Source organism: Rhinopithecus roxellana, chromosome 6, assembly GCF_007565055.1.
Source record: "Rhinopithecus roxellana isolate Shanxi Qingling chromosome 6, ASM756505v1, whole genome shotgun sequence".
Lineage (NCBI taxonomy): Eukaryota > Metazoa > Chordata > Mammalia > Primates > Cercopithecidae > Rhinopithecus > Rhinopithecus roxellana.
This window is the reverse complement of record NC_044554.1, coordinates 14,774,526-14,791,264: the sequence shown is the minus strand read 5'-3', so window position 1 is coordinate 14,791,264 and position 16,739 is coordinate 14,774,526. Positions and strand designations below refer to the sequence as shown.

Genomic DNA, 16,739 nt, shown 5'->3' with positions numbered 1-16,739 from the left:
TGCCGCCTTCAGCTGCAGCAGCTGCAGCGGCGGCGGCGGGAACAGGGGTGGAGAGTGGTGAGGAGGGCCGGAGCCCGGGCCAGGAGGGAGGAAGGGAGGGGAGCCGGGAGGCTGTGCCAGGCGAGCCGGAGGGGTGCTCCGCGCTCCCCCGCCCTCCTTCCGGGAGCGAGAATGCAGACTCTGAAACTGGTGCTGCTGGGCTGAGGCGGAGGCAGGGGAGTTGCAGCGCGCGAGGCTCCGTGAGTGTGTCTCCTGCGCGGGGGGAGGCGGAGGACCAGGAGGAGGAGGAGGGGGAGAATGCCCGGAGCCGCCGCCGCTGCCGCCGCGATGCTACCGGCTCAGGAGGCTGCCAAGCTGTACCACACCAACTATGTGCGGAACTCGCGGGCCATCGGCGTGCTGTGGGCCATCTTCACCATCTGCTTTGCCATCGTCAACGTGGTGTGCTTCATCCAGCCCTACTGGATAGGCGACGGCGTGGACACCCCGCAAGCCGGCTATTTCGGGCTCTTCCACTACTGCATCGGCAACGGCTTCTCCCGGGAGCTGACCTGCAGGGGCAGCTTCACGGACTTCTCCACGCTGCCCTCGGGCGCCTTCAAAGCCGCCTCCTTCTTTATCGGCCTCTCCATGATGCTCATCATTGCCTGCATCGTTTGCTTTACCCTCTTCTTCTTCTGCAACACGGCCACTGTGTACAAGATATGTGCCTGGCTGCAGCTCACCTCCGGTGAGTGCGCGCTCACCTCCGCGGAGGCGGAGGACCCCTGGGCGCCCGATCCGGGGAGGGGCCAGAGTGGGAGGGACGCGGGCTGTGCGCGCCGTTGCTAGCCCAGCCGCCTAATCCGCTCAGGCGTCGAGGTGTTTGGGGGGGGGGGGGCGGGAGCCCAGCGAGGCCGGAACCCCCGGGGTTCCCCAGCCCCGGCGCTGGCGCCTTGTCCCGGGGCTTTTGTGAGCCTCCCAAGTGTGGGGGACGCCACCCAGAGAGACGCGCCGGAGACAGGGCGGTTGTGGGGCCGAGTCCGCTCAGAACTAAGGTTGGGGGGGCGGAGAAGTGGCCGCTTAGAGAGATGAGGCTGGGGGTCCGTGCTGAGGGACTAAGGAGGGACTAAGGAGGGACTAACAGGGCGAAGTGAAAAGCGAATTTGGAGAGGTCGTAGTGGAAGGAGCAGCCAGCCTGCCCTGCCCCTTGCTGCTGGGACTATTTCTGTCATTGATCCTGGGAATGGGGGCGAGGGGCGGTGGCTGGAGTGATACTGCTTCTCTCCGTCCCGGGCAGTTATATATGTTTTCTCCTCCATCTGGAGGTGAAGAGATCTTAATTCTGTTTTGGGTTTCCCCCTTGTAAGAAAAATGTAGCTTAGAACATTCTTTAGCAGTTCCTCAATGTCAAGTCTTCAGTTTGCCTCCTTGTCCATGCAAAGGTCCTTCCATTTCATCTTTAAACAGAGAAGTCTTTAGTAAATCAAGATTCCTCAAAATCTCATTTTTAGGAAAGTGGCTTTGGGGAAGTGGGCAGAGAGGAGAATCTGTTTCATTAGTATCTCCGATCACTCTTTGCCTGTGGATGATATTGTTGCCAGCTGGAGGCTATGAAAGTACTTTTCTTCTGTGCATCAAAGTTACTTTAAACCCAGAAAGAATGGGGTACATTTCCTGGTGACTTTGAAGAGTCCTGAAACAAAACTGACTCCTTACTGTACTTCCCCTGATGCCGATTGCCTCTCTGCCAGCCACCTTGGGTGCCCTCCCTTCTAAAGTAAAGGGTCCAATGGTCCTGACACCTTTCTGTTCCAACATTGTTGACATCCTTTTGATTTTATGGATGGTCTGGTTGTAGAAGAACACTGAATATCTTAGGCAGCTAAACTTCTCATTTGCATTTTATTTTATTGTTCTCATTTTTAAGATATTTCAAGATTTTGTCGTTTATTGTATTCCTGGGAAGACTTTCTGGGGAGCAGGGATTCAATCCCTGAGTTTACCAGAGTATTGTAGGATGAGTAAATACTTAAAAGGTGCTGGACAATAGCGTTAAGGTTCATAATCCTATACTGCTAGTTCGATAACGAAAGATGAAGCTTGTCGGAGACTACACTTGTGTGGAAGTACTTATTTTGTGTTTTGTCTCGCCTGATTTTGATTTACCATTTATTGTAAAAGTGTGTATGTGAAAAGCAAGAAATGAGCACCAGTGGAGACTCCCTGCTTTACACATACCATTATCGCCCTGAAATGTGAGTTCTGCGTCTCCTTCTGCACCCCCATCCCCAACTTTTTGTAGCACCCCCTCACTTTATGTTTTTATATATAATGTTAACTTTTATGGCCATTTCAAGCAGAATAACTGTACGATTTGGAATAGTTTCACGTATTATGTTTGTTCTTGACACTTAGCTCTGGTTTGACTTTGAAGAGGACACACCAGATGCAGATGCTGTAGAAAAAGAATTGACCCTGCACAGCTAATTTTAATTTTTCTAAGTTAAATGACCTATTTAGACAGGTGATTCAAATTACATCGTTTTTCAAAGGTCTGAAAATACTTTGCAGGTGTTTTCTCAACAACATACTCTTCAATGTTTGATTGTTATGAGGTTTCATACTCCAACCCCCCGCTTTTTTAAAGGACAGAAAGAAAATGATCTTTGAGAAAGAAATACCAGCTTTGAAGTTAATACAAACTGCAACCATTACAAGGTTTATTTTATTTTTTTTCCTTTTCTCTTTCTGGAACAGAGCACACAAAGATTGTCTGTCCTGGAGTAGTGAAATATAATGTTCTCAGGCATTTGACATCAATGTTTATCCTGTTTTCCATGTCATGTAAAATGTGGGATAGTTTTTGTACTAAAGATGTAAGGACATTTACTTCATTTTGGAGAGGTCCAGATCCTTAAGTGACATACTTTTTAAAACCTTTATTTGCAATTATTTGGTATTTTATTTCTAGGTAAACTATAGGACATGATTTTGTTCATTAGTGAAGTATATCAATAAAAGAAGCATGGATTCTGATGACAGGTCAAATAAGAATCTGTCACTCATTCACAGATTTTTAAGGAATAACATATAGAAGATACTTCTAAAGAATGTTACATTTAACATGGTTTTCAGGGTTTTTCTAAAAAAAATTAAGTCTCATGATACTAACAAAAAAATTAACATCTATTGTAAGTTACTTTGAAAGTTTAGTCTAGGCCTGGCTCAGTGGCTCATGCCTGTGATTTCAGCACTTTGGGAGGCTGAGGTGGGTGGATCATTTGAGGTCAGGAGTTCAAAACCAGCCTGGCCAACATGGTGAAACTCCATCTCTACTAAAAATACATAAATTAGCCAGGCATGGTGGTGGGCACCTGTAATCCCAGCTATTTGGGAGGCTGAGGCAGGAGAATCTCTTGAGCTCAGGAGGTGGAGGCTGCAGTGAGCCGAGATTGCACCACTGCACGCTAGCCTGGGAAACAGAGTGAGACCCCATCTCAAAAAAAAAAAAAAGTTTAGCCTTTAGACTATTGCTTTTTAATGTTTAGTAGGCTTCTCCTGCCTATTGTTTGCTGTACGTAGGCTAATCTCAAGTGTAATTTGCTAAATATGAAAGATGAGACCTTAATGTACTATTTGCTTATTCAAGACTGTTTATCCCTCATTGGAAATCAAATTATTCACTTGTATATTTAGTTGTCTATGCATTTTTAATATACTAACATCCTGTATGTAGTCAGGTAGAATATAAAATCCTATTTCTTTTTCTTTCTTTTTTTTGAGATGGAGTCTCGCTCTGTCACCCAGGCTGGAGTGCGGTGGTGCTATCTCGGCTCACTGCAACCTCTGCCTCCTAAGTTCAAGCGATTCTCCTATTTCAGCTATTCTCCTATTTAAGTAGCTAGGCTACAGGCATATGCCACCACACAAGGCTAATTTTGTGTATTTTTAGTAGAGACAAGGTTTCACCATGTTGGCCAGGCTGGTCTCGAACTCCTGACCTCAAGCAATCCACCTGCCATGGCCTCCCAAAGTGCTGGGATTACAGGCGTGAGCCACTGCGCCCAGCCAAAATCCTATTTCAAGTGATACATTAAGATGATGAAACAGGAGACTTCTTATGACATTACAATATAAAAAATTATTATTTTTATGATTCTGAACGATGAACCAGAAAAATTAATTTATTTATTGGACCTGAAAATGATGTTGCTCATTCATCTAGGTGTGTGAAGCACATTTAATTAAACCTTACCCTCTCCTTCCTCACTCTAAGTCTTTATCAAACACAGTAGCGCTGAAACTAGGAAGCACAGAATTAGGAGTTAATATATCATACTGTCTTTGGATGTAATCCTGTATGTACAGACCATGTCTTATATAAAAACTGGAGACATAAAAATAATACATAAAATAAATAATGATAATAAGAGATATAAAACTTTCCTAAATCTGTAGAAAGGCAATTTCTTCAGAAGGAAAAAAAATGAGGGTTTTCTTCTTTCTGTGTGATTTCTCTGACACTAAAAGGAAAGGAGTAGATTTATAATTGGTCAAGCAGGGTAATAAAGTCCAGATTTTTAAAAAATCAGGATGTAAAGGGAATTTTCTTCCCCTGGGAACCTGATTTTCTGTTTGTGTTCTTGTTCTCTTTAAGTCAATTATTTCCATTGGTTTCTGAGTCTACTAATAACCACATTTTATAAACCACGTTTTGTTTGTTCTAGTGACTATAAGCCATACCTTGAATTGTTTCCAGAAGCCCATGTGTTCACCATATTAGGCAAAATAAATTTTTGTTTTCTTTTTCTTTTTTATAAGCTGAAGTATTCAGGTGGAATTTAAGGTTTTGTAGACATCCGTCATGCATTTCTTGGTCAAAGGCAGCAGATGAGGAAAGATACTCGCTTTCATCTGTGGAGATGGGACACCTGATCCAGATTGGATTTTCTTATTAAGGAGAGATGGGGACAGAATGGGTTGTATTCCCCTGATTCCTCATCTGTATCATGCTGAGTGTACCAGCAAGAAGGGCCACCAAGATGGCAAGGCTTTATGGCAAAGCCTGGCCATGGCAAGGGGTAAAGGGTGAATTGTTTAGTCTGTTACCCCTAGCCTCCCAGATTTAGTTCTGCCAAATTCTTTTTACCCCGCTTGCTTTCTTAAATTTTATAACTTTGTCGTTTAGGTGAGATGAGAATCACCAAAGGTAATCACTGTATTTCTTAGCCTGCAAGAAGAGCCTTTGAAATGTTATACCATCCTATCTTGTGGCACCCTCCTGTTTTCTTATAGATCTCATTAGCATTTGAAATTACAGCACATTTCCATGTTTATTTAATTTCTGTCTTCTCCACTACATTGAAAGTTCCATAAGGCCTTGCCTGCTTTTCTTTATACAGCATAGAGGTCAAAAGCATGGAAACTGGAGTTAAAAGATGTGAGTTTGAAGCCTGGCTGTGGCACTTATGGACTGTGTGACCTGGGGAATTAATCTTTGCTCATCTGCAAATATGGGTATAATTGTACCTGTCAGGAGACTGTTGCAAAGACTAAATGAGCTAATGTATATACTTGGTGTCTGGTTTATAGTAAGCAGACTCTATATGAGTGTTGGGTATGGTTGCTGTTGTTGTCTTGCTATTATTACTATATCCTGGCATATAGTAGTATGTGTATATCTGGCACATAGTAGCTATTCAACAAATTTTTGTTGAGTTAATTAATTTAAAAAGAATGAATAATTAGGTGAAGAATGAAAGGAAAAAGGACTTTAAATGTCCCATATGTTGGGCTGGGTGCAGTGGCTCACACCTGTAATCCCAGCACTTTGGGAGGCCAAGGCGGGCAGATCACCTGAGGTCAGGAGTTCGAGACTAGCCTGGCCAACGTGGTGAAACCTTGTCTCTACTAAAAATACAAAAACTAGCCAGGCACGGAGGCGTACACCTGTGATCCCAGCTACTCAGAAGGCTGAGGCAGGCGAATCACTTGAACCCGGGAGGCGGAGGTTACATTGAGCTGAGATCATGCCACTGCACTCCAGACTAGGCAGCAGAGTGAGACTCCATCTCAAAAAAATAATAAAATAAAATAAATTTTCCATATGTTGTGGTGAGAAGTGAATGCTGTGTACTTTGAAAGTCATGATACTCATTTCTCAGTGGTGTGTGGCATCACTAGTAGTGACCACACTGAAGGAACTATTCTTTGTTCTTTGATGACAATGGTTGTGACTTGACACCCTAATTTGTGATGAGCTATCTGCCAAACAGAGGCTTTCTGATGTGTAGGTAATGATCTTTATTACAGCATTGGGAGATAATCATATCTCAGGCTTCAGCAATTTTCCCTTACCATTTATTTTCTCATTAAAAATCCCCACGTCATCCAAAATGGAGGCTTTATGTAAAAATGAAGAGATTGGGTTTTCTTTCATAAAGAGCAGGGACTTGTTCTAGGTTGGATTTCCTTATGTACCTTCAGGAGCAATAAAGACAGGAAAAGACATATTTTCCAGGCTTTCCCACTTCTTACTTGGCATCAGTGCAGATATGCTCTTCTTGGACTCCCATGGAGTCGGCCAAGCCCTCTCCGATAGAGTGATTCTGAATGTGCTGAGCTCTGATGGGGTGCTCTGAAGAGGGGACAAAACCGGGATGTACTCAGGTGTAGACTCAATGTTCAGGACAATCTTCTGTCCTTACCATTTTGGCTGGTGCTGAGCAGTATGAGAAAGTGAGTTCTTGCTCCAAAGTGCTGCTTATGCATCCTAAGTTCAGTGCCATGGAGTGACCCTAAAGAGAGGCTTTTCCTCTACCAGAGCATTTCAAATCTTCTCCCACATGTAGAGGAAAGGATGCGTACTGCTGGAGGGGGCAGTTTTTGTTTTCTAACAACAAAAATAAAAAAAGAATTTTTTATTTGCCAAGACAAATTTACAAGAAAGTAATCTGGCATAATTTAGACACATTTACCTTATATGTAATGTGACAAGAAATGTGGCAATTGAAGAGATGTCGCATATAATAAAATAATGTGATGTCAAAACAAACAGTTTTTATAAAAGTGAGATTTTAAACAAACATCTGTGAAAAATAACCAGTCCCATATAACCCATACAATATATTGTTAGGAATTTTTTCTTGGTGCAAGGCTGCACATTTAACAACTTTTCCACTGTAAAAATATAATAAATTACTTCTATACTTCTGTAAGTAAATAATATAGTAAAAGTCTAACCAGAATGTGCTATCAGAGGCTTAATATGAAAACACCTATTTGGTAATTTTTGTTTGGCATGTTGCTACCACCCAGGAAAGAGAATCCAGACGGCTAGGCTAGTATGTTGCACTGTAGGTACATACCTCAGAAATCTTTCAAAGGGAGTAAAATGAAAAAAATAAATAAAGAAAGAACAGAAAAGCATATAGCTAGAGTGCTAGAGTTCCAGTATGTGGCTCAGTGCACTTCTTTGTGTGGTATCAGGAGATAAACTATGGGGAGAGGAGTAGAGAGCATTTTGGATCACATTGGCACGAAGCAAATAACGCTCTAGGAGAATTCTACTTTGAGGGCTTGATCTCATAATAACTGGGCTAGTTTTAAAGTGTAATTTCCATAATATATTTGAACTTTAGGAGTCAGCACCAGCTTTAATTAATGTGAATTTTCCTTATCGTAATGAGTCAACTGGAACTTTTATTTGACATGAGGAAAGATCAAGGAGCTGACCTTTATTCTTTTTTTTTTTTTTTTTTTTTGAGACAAAGTCTCGCTCTGTCACCCAGGCTGGAGTACAGTGGCGCAATCTTAGCTCACTGCAACCTCCACCTCCCGGTTTCACACCATTCTCCTGCCTCAACCTCCCAAGTAGCTGGGACTACAGGTGCCTACCACCACACCCAGCTAATTTTTTTATATTTTTTGTAGAGACAGGGTTTCACCATGTTAGCTAGGACGGTCTCGATCTCCTGACTTCGTGATCTGCCCGCCTTGGCCTTCCAGAGTGCTGGGATTACAGGCGTGAGCTACCGTACCCGGCCGACCTTTATTCTTAATAATAAAAAGAAGATAGTAATGATGATGGAGAGCAAGAGGCTGCTTCATATAGCAAATAGTAGATAAGTTATTTGATGACTTAAACATAATGCTGTTATAAAAAGTCACTGAGGCATTTGAAAAACAGAAATAATCTCCCTCAGCATCCTAAATGTTTACATAACTAATAACATAATTAAAAACATAAGTGCTCAAATTATGGCTACAGTTCTATGATACTCCCACTGCACAAGATCCTGGTACTATTCATAGTTTAAATTGTCCTAACTATAACCTTGAGTGCATATCTCACCTTTTTCAGAAAAAAAAAAAAAAAAAAAAAAAAAAAAAAACAGAAAAATAAGTGGTCTGCAAGGGGAAGATAAATACTTTTTCCAGCAATATAGACATGAACCATATCTGACTACTATTGGGTAGAATGAAAGAAGAAAGCAAACCTTTTGGAAATAGAGTTGCTGGCACAGAATTGCCATACTTGAGTTCTGATATCTTCCCCACCCTAATGAAACCAAGGGCTGCAGCAGAGTAGGGGCTGCTATGTGTGCTCAACAGGAAGAAAGATCCTAAATGATTGTCTGAGTGAAGTTGATCTTCTAATTGCATGAAATTTTAAGATTATGACTTATCAATGAAAGGGCTTAAGTAGAAGGGCAGTGTAAAATAATGGGATAAATGAAAAATAGTTGTAGATCTGAAAAGAGGCCCTAACTCAGAAGCAGACATACACAACCTAACTAATCAAGGGAGTTTTCCACATTCTTTGCCCTGTTAGAGAACAATGGCAGATAGGATTTTGAAGGGGATTCAACTTTAGCTTTCGTACAGAATGCACACATGTATCACAGACCAATTTATTTAAGTGTTTGTAGACTCCTTCTGGAAATAGTCTGGAGGGAATGTTTTCTGCATGGCCCTTAGTTGGTTTCAGTGAAGATCAAGAGTGAGGTGCTGCAAAATCAAAATGGGAAATGTGTATTATAATTGACAGAAGGCTCAGTATTAAACAAACAAACAACAACAACAACAGCAGCAACAAAAACAGCCAAACAATCCAGCTGTGAAGAATGGCAGGGATAGTGACACCAAAAGTAAATGAAGTATGAATAGTAAAGAGACAGTGAAATTCAAGGTTAGAAAACCTGTGGAATTTTGTAACATCAAATGCCTATTGAATTTGATACAATAAATGGCTTAAAAATGTATTGGCACAGGATAAGCAGAGAGCTAGAATATGTCATATGGTGCAGAGCTGTGTGCAAATTCCAGTTTTTAAGAAAGAAAAATTATGGCTTCACCCCTAATCAAGGAATTATAATAGACTCTAAAATCAAGCTATTTAAAGGGAGAAATACTAGATGTGTGGCAGGTGGAAATAAGGAGAAAGGTTAAAATAAGGCAATGTAAGAAAGAATAGGCCATTGTAAAATTTGATGAAAAGCATTTCTATAGTTTCTCTTTGAAAACCTAGTTATAAATTGTGAGTTTAAATTGATTTCTGTAGTATAATGCCTTTAATGGGGAAAGGGTACTTACAGTGAACATTTGGGTAAATACATTTACAGAACATTTTAAGAACATGTATAATTACAAACTAGACTAATTGAATTCATCCAAAATTCAAATGATTAATAGCCAGCGATATTGTGGATCTGTGTGATGCCAAATGTGAGTTAACTGAATATCTACATTTTAACCAGTTGACTGGACAAAACATAGTACTGACCACTTGATATGTTATAAAAACCTTCATAGAGAAAGGAATGTTCTACTGTAATGTTTTAAAAACCATGGTTGATGACCTTTTAATAGTCATAATATCAGTTTGTAGATAATCAACATTAGAACTTGGATTAAAACAGAGTAGAAAATACTAATGCAAGGCATATAAAAAGGGTCTTATGAAACTTTTATTTTCTAAATTCATTTACATATTTACACACATGTGTGGACTAGGTTGCAACGTAAAATGTATTACTTACTGTAGGCTGTAGTCACAATGTTTGAACAATACTATTCCAGAGAAAAGATGATGTAGTGTGAATTTAGGAAAATAATCATCTCTTCTTTGGAAAATTGTGGAAGATTTATACAAGTTATTCATAGCTAATTTTGTATTAGAAGCTAGATTAGATAAAACATACTTAACCTAAGCAATTTGAGACTTTTTTCCTTTGGTTTTATTTTCTCACCTCCATTTATGACTTTTATTGCTAATGTATCCCCAGTTAAATTGTGGGTTGATTGAAAATTAGACTTATTTTCAGTCAAAATCCAGATGTGATTTGATTGACCTTTTGTGCTGTAAAAAATGACATGGCCCACCTCTGAGAAACAATATGGCTTAAAAACCATTTAACAAAGGTATATAACCTTGTGTCAAGTAGATATTGACTCATAGGCTTTTGAATGTTGGACTGACATTAAAAATCATTTAACATAATCTTCTCATTTTCTTGATTAAGAAATAATAATGGCCGGGCGTGGTGGCTCACACCTGTAATCTCAGCACTTTGGGAGGCCGAGGTGGGTGGATCACCTGAGGTCAGGCGTTCAAGACCAGCCTGACCAACATGGTGAAACCTGTCTCTACTAAAAAGACAAAAATTAGTCAGGCATGATGGCAGGTGCCTGTAATCCCAGCTACTTGGGAGGCTGAGGTAGGAGAATCGCTTGAACCCAGGAGGTAGAGGTTGAAGTGAGACAAGATGTTGCCATTGCACTTCACCCTGGGCAACAAGAGCAAAACTCCATCTTAAAAAAAAAAAAGAAAAAGAAGAAGAAGAAAAGAAATAATAGTAAATACTAACTATTGAGCAACTATCACTTGCAAAAACCTTTAGTTTAACCCTCATAACAATCCTACAAGGTTTGTATTATTATACCCATTTTGCAGATGAAGAAATTGAGGCTTAAAAAATTACTCAAAAGAACTTGTTCAAGGTCATAGAGACAATAAGTGGTTTGAGCCAAAATCAGACTCTTTCCCTGGCCTACAGCATGTTTCCACTAAGTCTGAGAGAAATTCAGAGTCTTGCCAAAAGAATACCTTGGAAAAATTGAGATCAACACGTATCTGATTCCCACTGCAGTTCCATTCTACCACTTTATTTTGCCACCCAGTGTAACGTCCATTTGTTTAGTGTAAGTCTTCAATATGCATTTTCACCATTCTGTATCACCATGCAAGGAAGGAGCTGCTCTTTACAGGGGAAATAGTTACGTATTTACCAGAATTTCCTCTTCAAGCATACTTACGTGTGATGAGCTAGCCTTCATACCATACTTTTCATTTCTCTAACCTAGAGTCTGCGGTGGTTCTTTTCCCCTAATGCCCCCTTGGTTACACCTCTGAGATTATGGCCATTAATCTTAGACTGTGAATTCCTACAGGACTAGAGCAGCATCCACATTATTGGCTCTATGTCATCCAGTTTTGCCCTAAATTAAATGCGGAGGTGTTCTTAATAGATTTACTTATTGATGGTGGTGGTGAAGATGGACAGAGTTGCTAAGGCACAGACACAGTTCCAGAGAAGGTAATAATAGACTTGAGCAGTTTCTGGGGGGATCAGGGTGAGGAAGGGAAGCTAGTGTGTGGTCAATATTTGCATCTTGACCTGTCATCTTATTGGCTGGATGACTTTGGGTAAGTCATCTAACTATTTTTGACTTTTCATTTTCTTGACTTAATTTTTCTAAGGCTTATACAATTCTATTCCAGATTTTTAAAAAAGGAGATTGCAAGTTATAGACATTTAAAAAATAACATCTGCTAACCAAATGTTGCTGTGTATTTACCAAGAAAGTAAATGTTAGGCAAACCATCAAGGATAGAGTGAAATTAAGGCAGAAAGAAAATAAAGAAAAACCAGAAAGACAAGTAGGCATCTAAAGTTAAATGTTCTCAGTCTAATGAAACTTTAAATAAAATCTCTTTTCTTTATCCCTAGGATTATTGAATTAATGCACATGAAACACTTAAAATTGTACCTAGAATACAGTAAGCACTCAAAAAAATGTTAGCTATGATTACTGTTACTACTACTACTACTACTACTACTACTAAAGAGATCAGGGCCAGAGGCATGGTTAGTGTTTACAAAATTTAGTAAACAGAAAAATTGAACTTACAATGTACTACCTAATGAAGGCAATTGAGTAGCACAATTTGTGTATGCTGGATGTACTGTGTTTTGAGATTAAGAAAATGGTTGCAAGCATTTTTAGTAAACTGCACGGTGTTATAAAAATGCTATTGTGATCCTTATAATGAGTTGTATGCATTACTAACAAAACAACAGATTCAGTTAAGAGTTTAATTTTGTGTTAACAGGACTAGCTCTTCCATTTTATTTGTCTGGAGTAATGACTCAAAATAATAGGAATGTATTTTGGAGATCATTTTGAACTCTTTGATAACTGCAACTAAACAAACTTAAAAAAAGGAAGCCATGTTTTGAGGAATGCATGGCAAGACAGTTTTTAAATTGTGTTAAGACCTGAACATTTAGTCATTCTTACTAAGTTCCTCCAAATGATAGAGAAATATTATCAGCTGTTACCCAAATTATTTCCTCTTCATAGTTATGGAAAGCAAAATTGAATATTCTCCATCTCTAATAACATCAGGAACAAATTAGAAATAGCATTTTCCTCTGCTATTCAAAATGTAACTATAATACATTGAAAATGAGGTTTCTCAATCCCTCATCTGTGAATCTTTACTGTTTTCCTAAGCAAAGAAGGTAGTGATTTAAAATTTTCAGATTTATGCTCAAATGAAGGTTATGTTGTTCTGTTTTCATTAACATGTTAAATCCTTGTATTTCTTTAGCTTTTCTAAAGAAAGTAAAAAAGCAGCCACAACATTGCTTCTTATAAATGTTTCAAAGTCATTAGTTTTAAAGTCATCAGTTTATTATAAAATCAGACTATCAAGTTTGCTGTGACTACATCTATGACTATGATCCAAACTACTGGATTAAACAATCAGCAAAGGAACATTCTCTGCTTTACATATTCATCCAAATTCCTTTTGTGGTGACTATTTGGAGCTGATTTTGACAAGAGAACTTACTAAATAAACTTGTTTGACCAGACTGTTTTTGGAGACGCCAGTGAGCATCACTGAGCAGTCTTGAAGGCCATGGTGAATAGTTCTGCTCTTCCAGACCTCTCAGTCTTTGGAAGGGCTCTCCAGTAAGATGAGCTAGGATGGGGAAATGGGTCAGGATCCACCAGCCCCAGTTCACTTTGCTGAAGACCCCTCCATTGTCAGCAGGATGGGCTCTAGAGGGAGCTCCAGCCCTGTCATCTTGTACTTCTCAGAACTTTGTCTTTTACAGGGTCAGGTCCAGAGTCATTTTCTCCCTTATACTGCCTGTAGGATGATATTCTAGAGGACGGAGGGTGGAGGATAAAATATGAAGGTTGAAAAAGAATAAGAAAAAGGATTTATCAAAAAACATAGAGTAGAAGAGAAAACTCCTTTACCTACAAGGGAAAAGCCAGCTCCTCCTGAATATTTCTGCAGCCCCTTGCCTTAATATAAAATGCTTTGAAATCCCTCTCTATAATTTATCTGACCTTTGAATAAGCTGCTGTGACTTCCAGTGGCCTCGTCTTTTGGAGAACTCATTGGTATGGTCATCCCCATCAGGACATTTTGGTTGTTGTTTCTTAGACTGGAGATGAATGCATGGGAATGACTTGAGCAGGTCCCTGGATACTTCAAAAGAAATTGAGGAATTCAGAACTGTAAGGTTCTAAACAGCCATTTGGTCTTGGTGATCATGAGCTGTGCATTATAGTTATGTCTCTGCAGGTGCCTGAACTTGTTTTGAAAATTTAAAAAGTAGGATTGGAAATCCCATTTCTTGGGAAACTTTAGGGACTTTTCAGAATTTAAAAAATAATGTTTAAGATAACTCAGAACATGGACCGCAGTCATAGGCAAATAATGCTTCACAAAATAAGAATGAAAAACTGGGCACCTAATTTAATTTACCGGTTCCTACCTACATATTCCAGTCTCCATTTCCTTAAATAAAACAAAAGAAAAGGAAAGGAATGAGTTCCTGTTATACCCACAAATAGCATTATCCACTGAACACCACTCAAAGGAGACACAAATTCTCAAGCTGGTTCCTATTTTATCTCTTTAGGAAACTGAAGTGCAGAAAGTTCTTTAGAGGAAAATTTTCAAAAAGCACACTTCCCTTCTCTAAATCAATACTTTTTTCCATCTTATACTCAGAGAGCATTCTTTTTAATCCTCACCAGAATTTTCCCTCATTAGCCCCAATGCCCTGCTATGGCCCCAGTACCCACTAAAGTGTCTGTGTGTGAACAAACCAAGTAGAACATTTGAAACTGTACTGATAGTGCAATTTAATTCAGCATGCTAGTACTACTGTGGGAATGCTTAGAATGTTTTGGCCACATGTAGTGTGCAGAGAACAAAGGAGAAAATTCTACAATCAATATGAGTTTGCATTTCATAAGGGCTGTTCCCTTCTTTTGCATATTATTAAAGAATTGATTTTTTTTTTTTTTTGCAAAGTCTCTAGAAAGCCAACCAAATGATTGTGAGAGGTGGTCCCTATACACTACAGTTTTAATTATAATAGAGCTATTCAAGAAATGGAATGAGTCTCACTTATAATTCTTCGTCTCCAAGTATCATGATGCCATGAGCAGTTCGTTTGAAAATTTTCCCCAAATATGTTAAAGTATTTTCCAAGTTAAGTGTAGAAATGTGATTTATAAGAAGCCAAAGGCTGGGTGTGGTGACTCATGTCTGTAATCCCAGCACTTTGGGAGGCTGAGGAGGGCAGATCATGAAGTTAGGAGTTCGAGACCAGCCTGGCCAACATCGTGAAACCCAGTCTCTACTAAAAATACAAAAATTAGCCAGGCATGGTGGTGCATGCCTGTAGTCCCAGCTACTTGGGAGGCTGAGGCAGGAGAATCGCTTGAACCCGTGAGGTGGAGGTTGAGGTGAGCTGAGATCACACCACTGCACTCCAGCCTGGGCGACAGAGCGAGACTCTGTCTCAAAAAAAAAAAAAAAGCCAAGCTTGAATTTATACAATGAAAGAGAAGGTGATTTAAATACCTATTGTAGTTATAAATGTTATTTAGCCTAGCCATCAGTTTGGTTTTGTCTCACACTTGCAAAATGAACCATTGTTTCACTTCATCTGCCTCATGTTATGAATAATATATTTTACATTTGTGTGTGTGCGTGTGTGTGGTTTACAAAAACCATACTAAAGCGACCATTTGTATACCTGCTACCCACTCCCCTGATTACATCCCCTATCCCCTCTCACCCAGAAGTAGCCACTTTCTTAAGTCTTGAGTTTTGTGTTTATTACCTTTCATTTTCTTATAGCTTTATCACTGATGTACACGTTCCTGGGTAGCATATTGTTTAATTTTGTCTGTTTCTGTTTTTAAATGAAATGCTTTTAATATTTCACCATTTAGAATGACATATGCTGTAGATTTTTATTTTTGCAAATACTAATTAGGTTAAAGAAGCCCCCTTATATTCCTACATTGATAAGTTTTTAAATTGTGAATGTAAGTTGAATTTTATTGAATGCATTTCCTGCATCTGTTGAAATGATCAAATTACTTTTCCAAATTAATATATATTGCCAAGATAATTATAATTCTGGATTTTCTAATATTGGAGTAATTGTGCATTTAAAAAGTGAAACCAAATTTGCCATATATCATGAGATTATATTGCTAATATTTTGTATATTATTTTTATTTTTAATTTTTTTATTTCAGTAGCTTTTGGGGCACAAGTGGTTATTGGTAACCTGGATGAATGGTATAGTGGTGAAATCTGAGATTTTAGAGCACCTGTAGCCCGAGTTGTCTACATTGTGCCCAATGTGTAGTTTTTAAATCCCCAGTCCCACTTCCACCCTCCCCCTTCTGAATCTCCAAAGACTATCATATCACTCTGTTTGCCTTTACGTAGCCATAGCTTAGCTCCCACTTAAAAGTGAAAACATACAGTATTTGGTTTTCCATTTCTGAGTTACTTCACTTAGAATAATGGCCTCCAGCTTCATCCAAGTTGCTGCAAAAGACATTATTTCATTCTTTTTTATGGCTGAATAGTATTCCACGCTGTATATATGCCACATTTTCTTCAGCCACGCATAAATTGATAGGCATTTAGGCTGGTTTCATAGCTTTGCAATTGTGAATTTTGCTACAATAAACATATGCATGCAAGTGTCTTTTTGGTATAATGACTTATTTTCCTTTGGATAGCTACCCAGTAATGGGATTGCTGGATCAAATGGTAGATCTACTTTATAATTTTTAAAAGTATTTTCATGAGTAAAGTTGGTCTTTTTTTGTTTCCTTTGTCATACTGTCTTTACCTAGTCTGGATAAGAGTGTTATATAAGATTTATGAAAGTTGAGAAGTCTCTCTCTTTTTCTGTCTTTGAGAAAAAATTTTGTGTATGAATCAAATGATCTGTTTTTGGAATGTTTAATAGAATTATCGCATAAAACTGAGCCTTGTGTTTCTTTATGGAAGGATTTTTATACTACTATTACATTTCTTTAATTGTTATAGACTCATCTAAGCTTTTTATTTCATCTTGAGTCAGTTTGTAAAGATACATTTTCCTAAGAATTTGTCCAATTATTTTATCTAAATT

At 39.0% G+C, this 16,739-nt stretch overlaps 1 protein-coding gene across 1 annotated transcript in view; it reads left to right on the top strand.

Moving 5' to 3' along the window:
• Window positions 1-297: 297 nt before the first annotated feature.
• The window catches only part of LHFPL3 (LHFPL tetraspan subfamily member 3), a 467,110-nt gene continuing 450,668 nt past the window's right edge, over window positions 298-16,739 (top strand). The window contains exon 1 of the mRNA XM_030932953.1: window positions 298-730. Coding sequence (XP_030788813.1) covers window positions 298-730 — 433 coding nt within the window. The remainder of the gene's footprint in view (window positions 731-16,739) is intronic.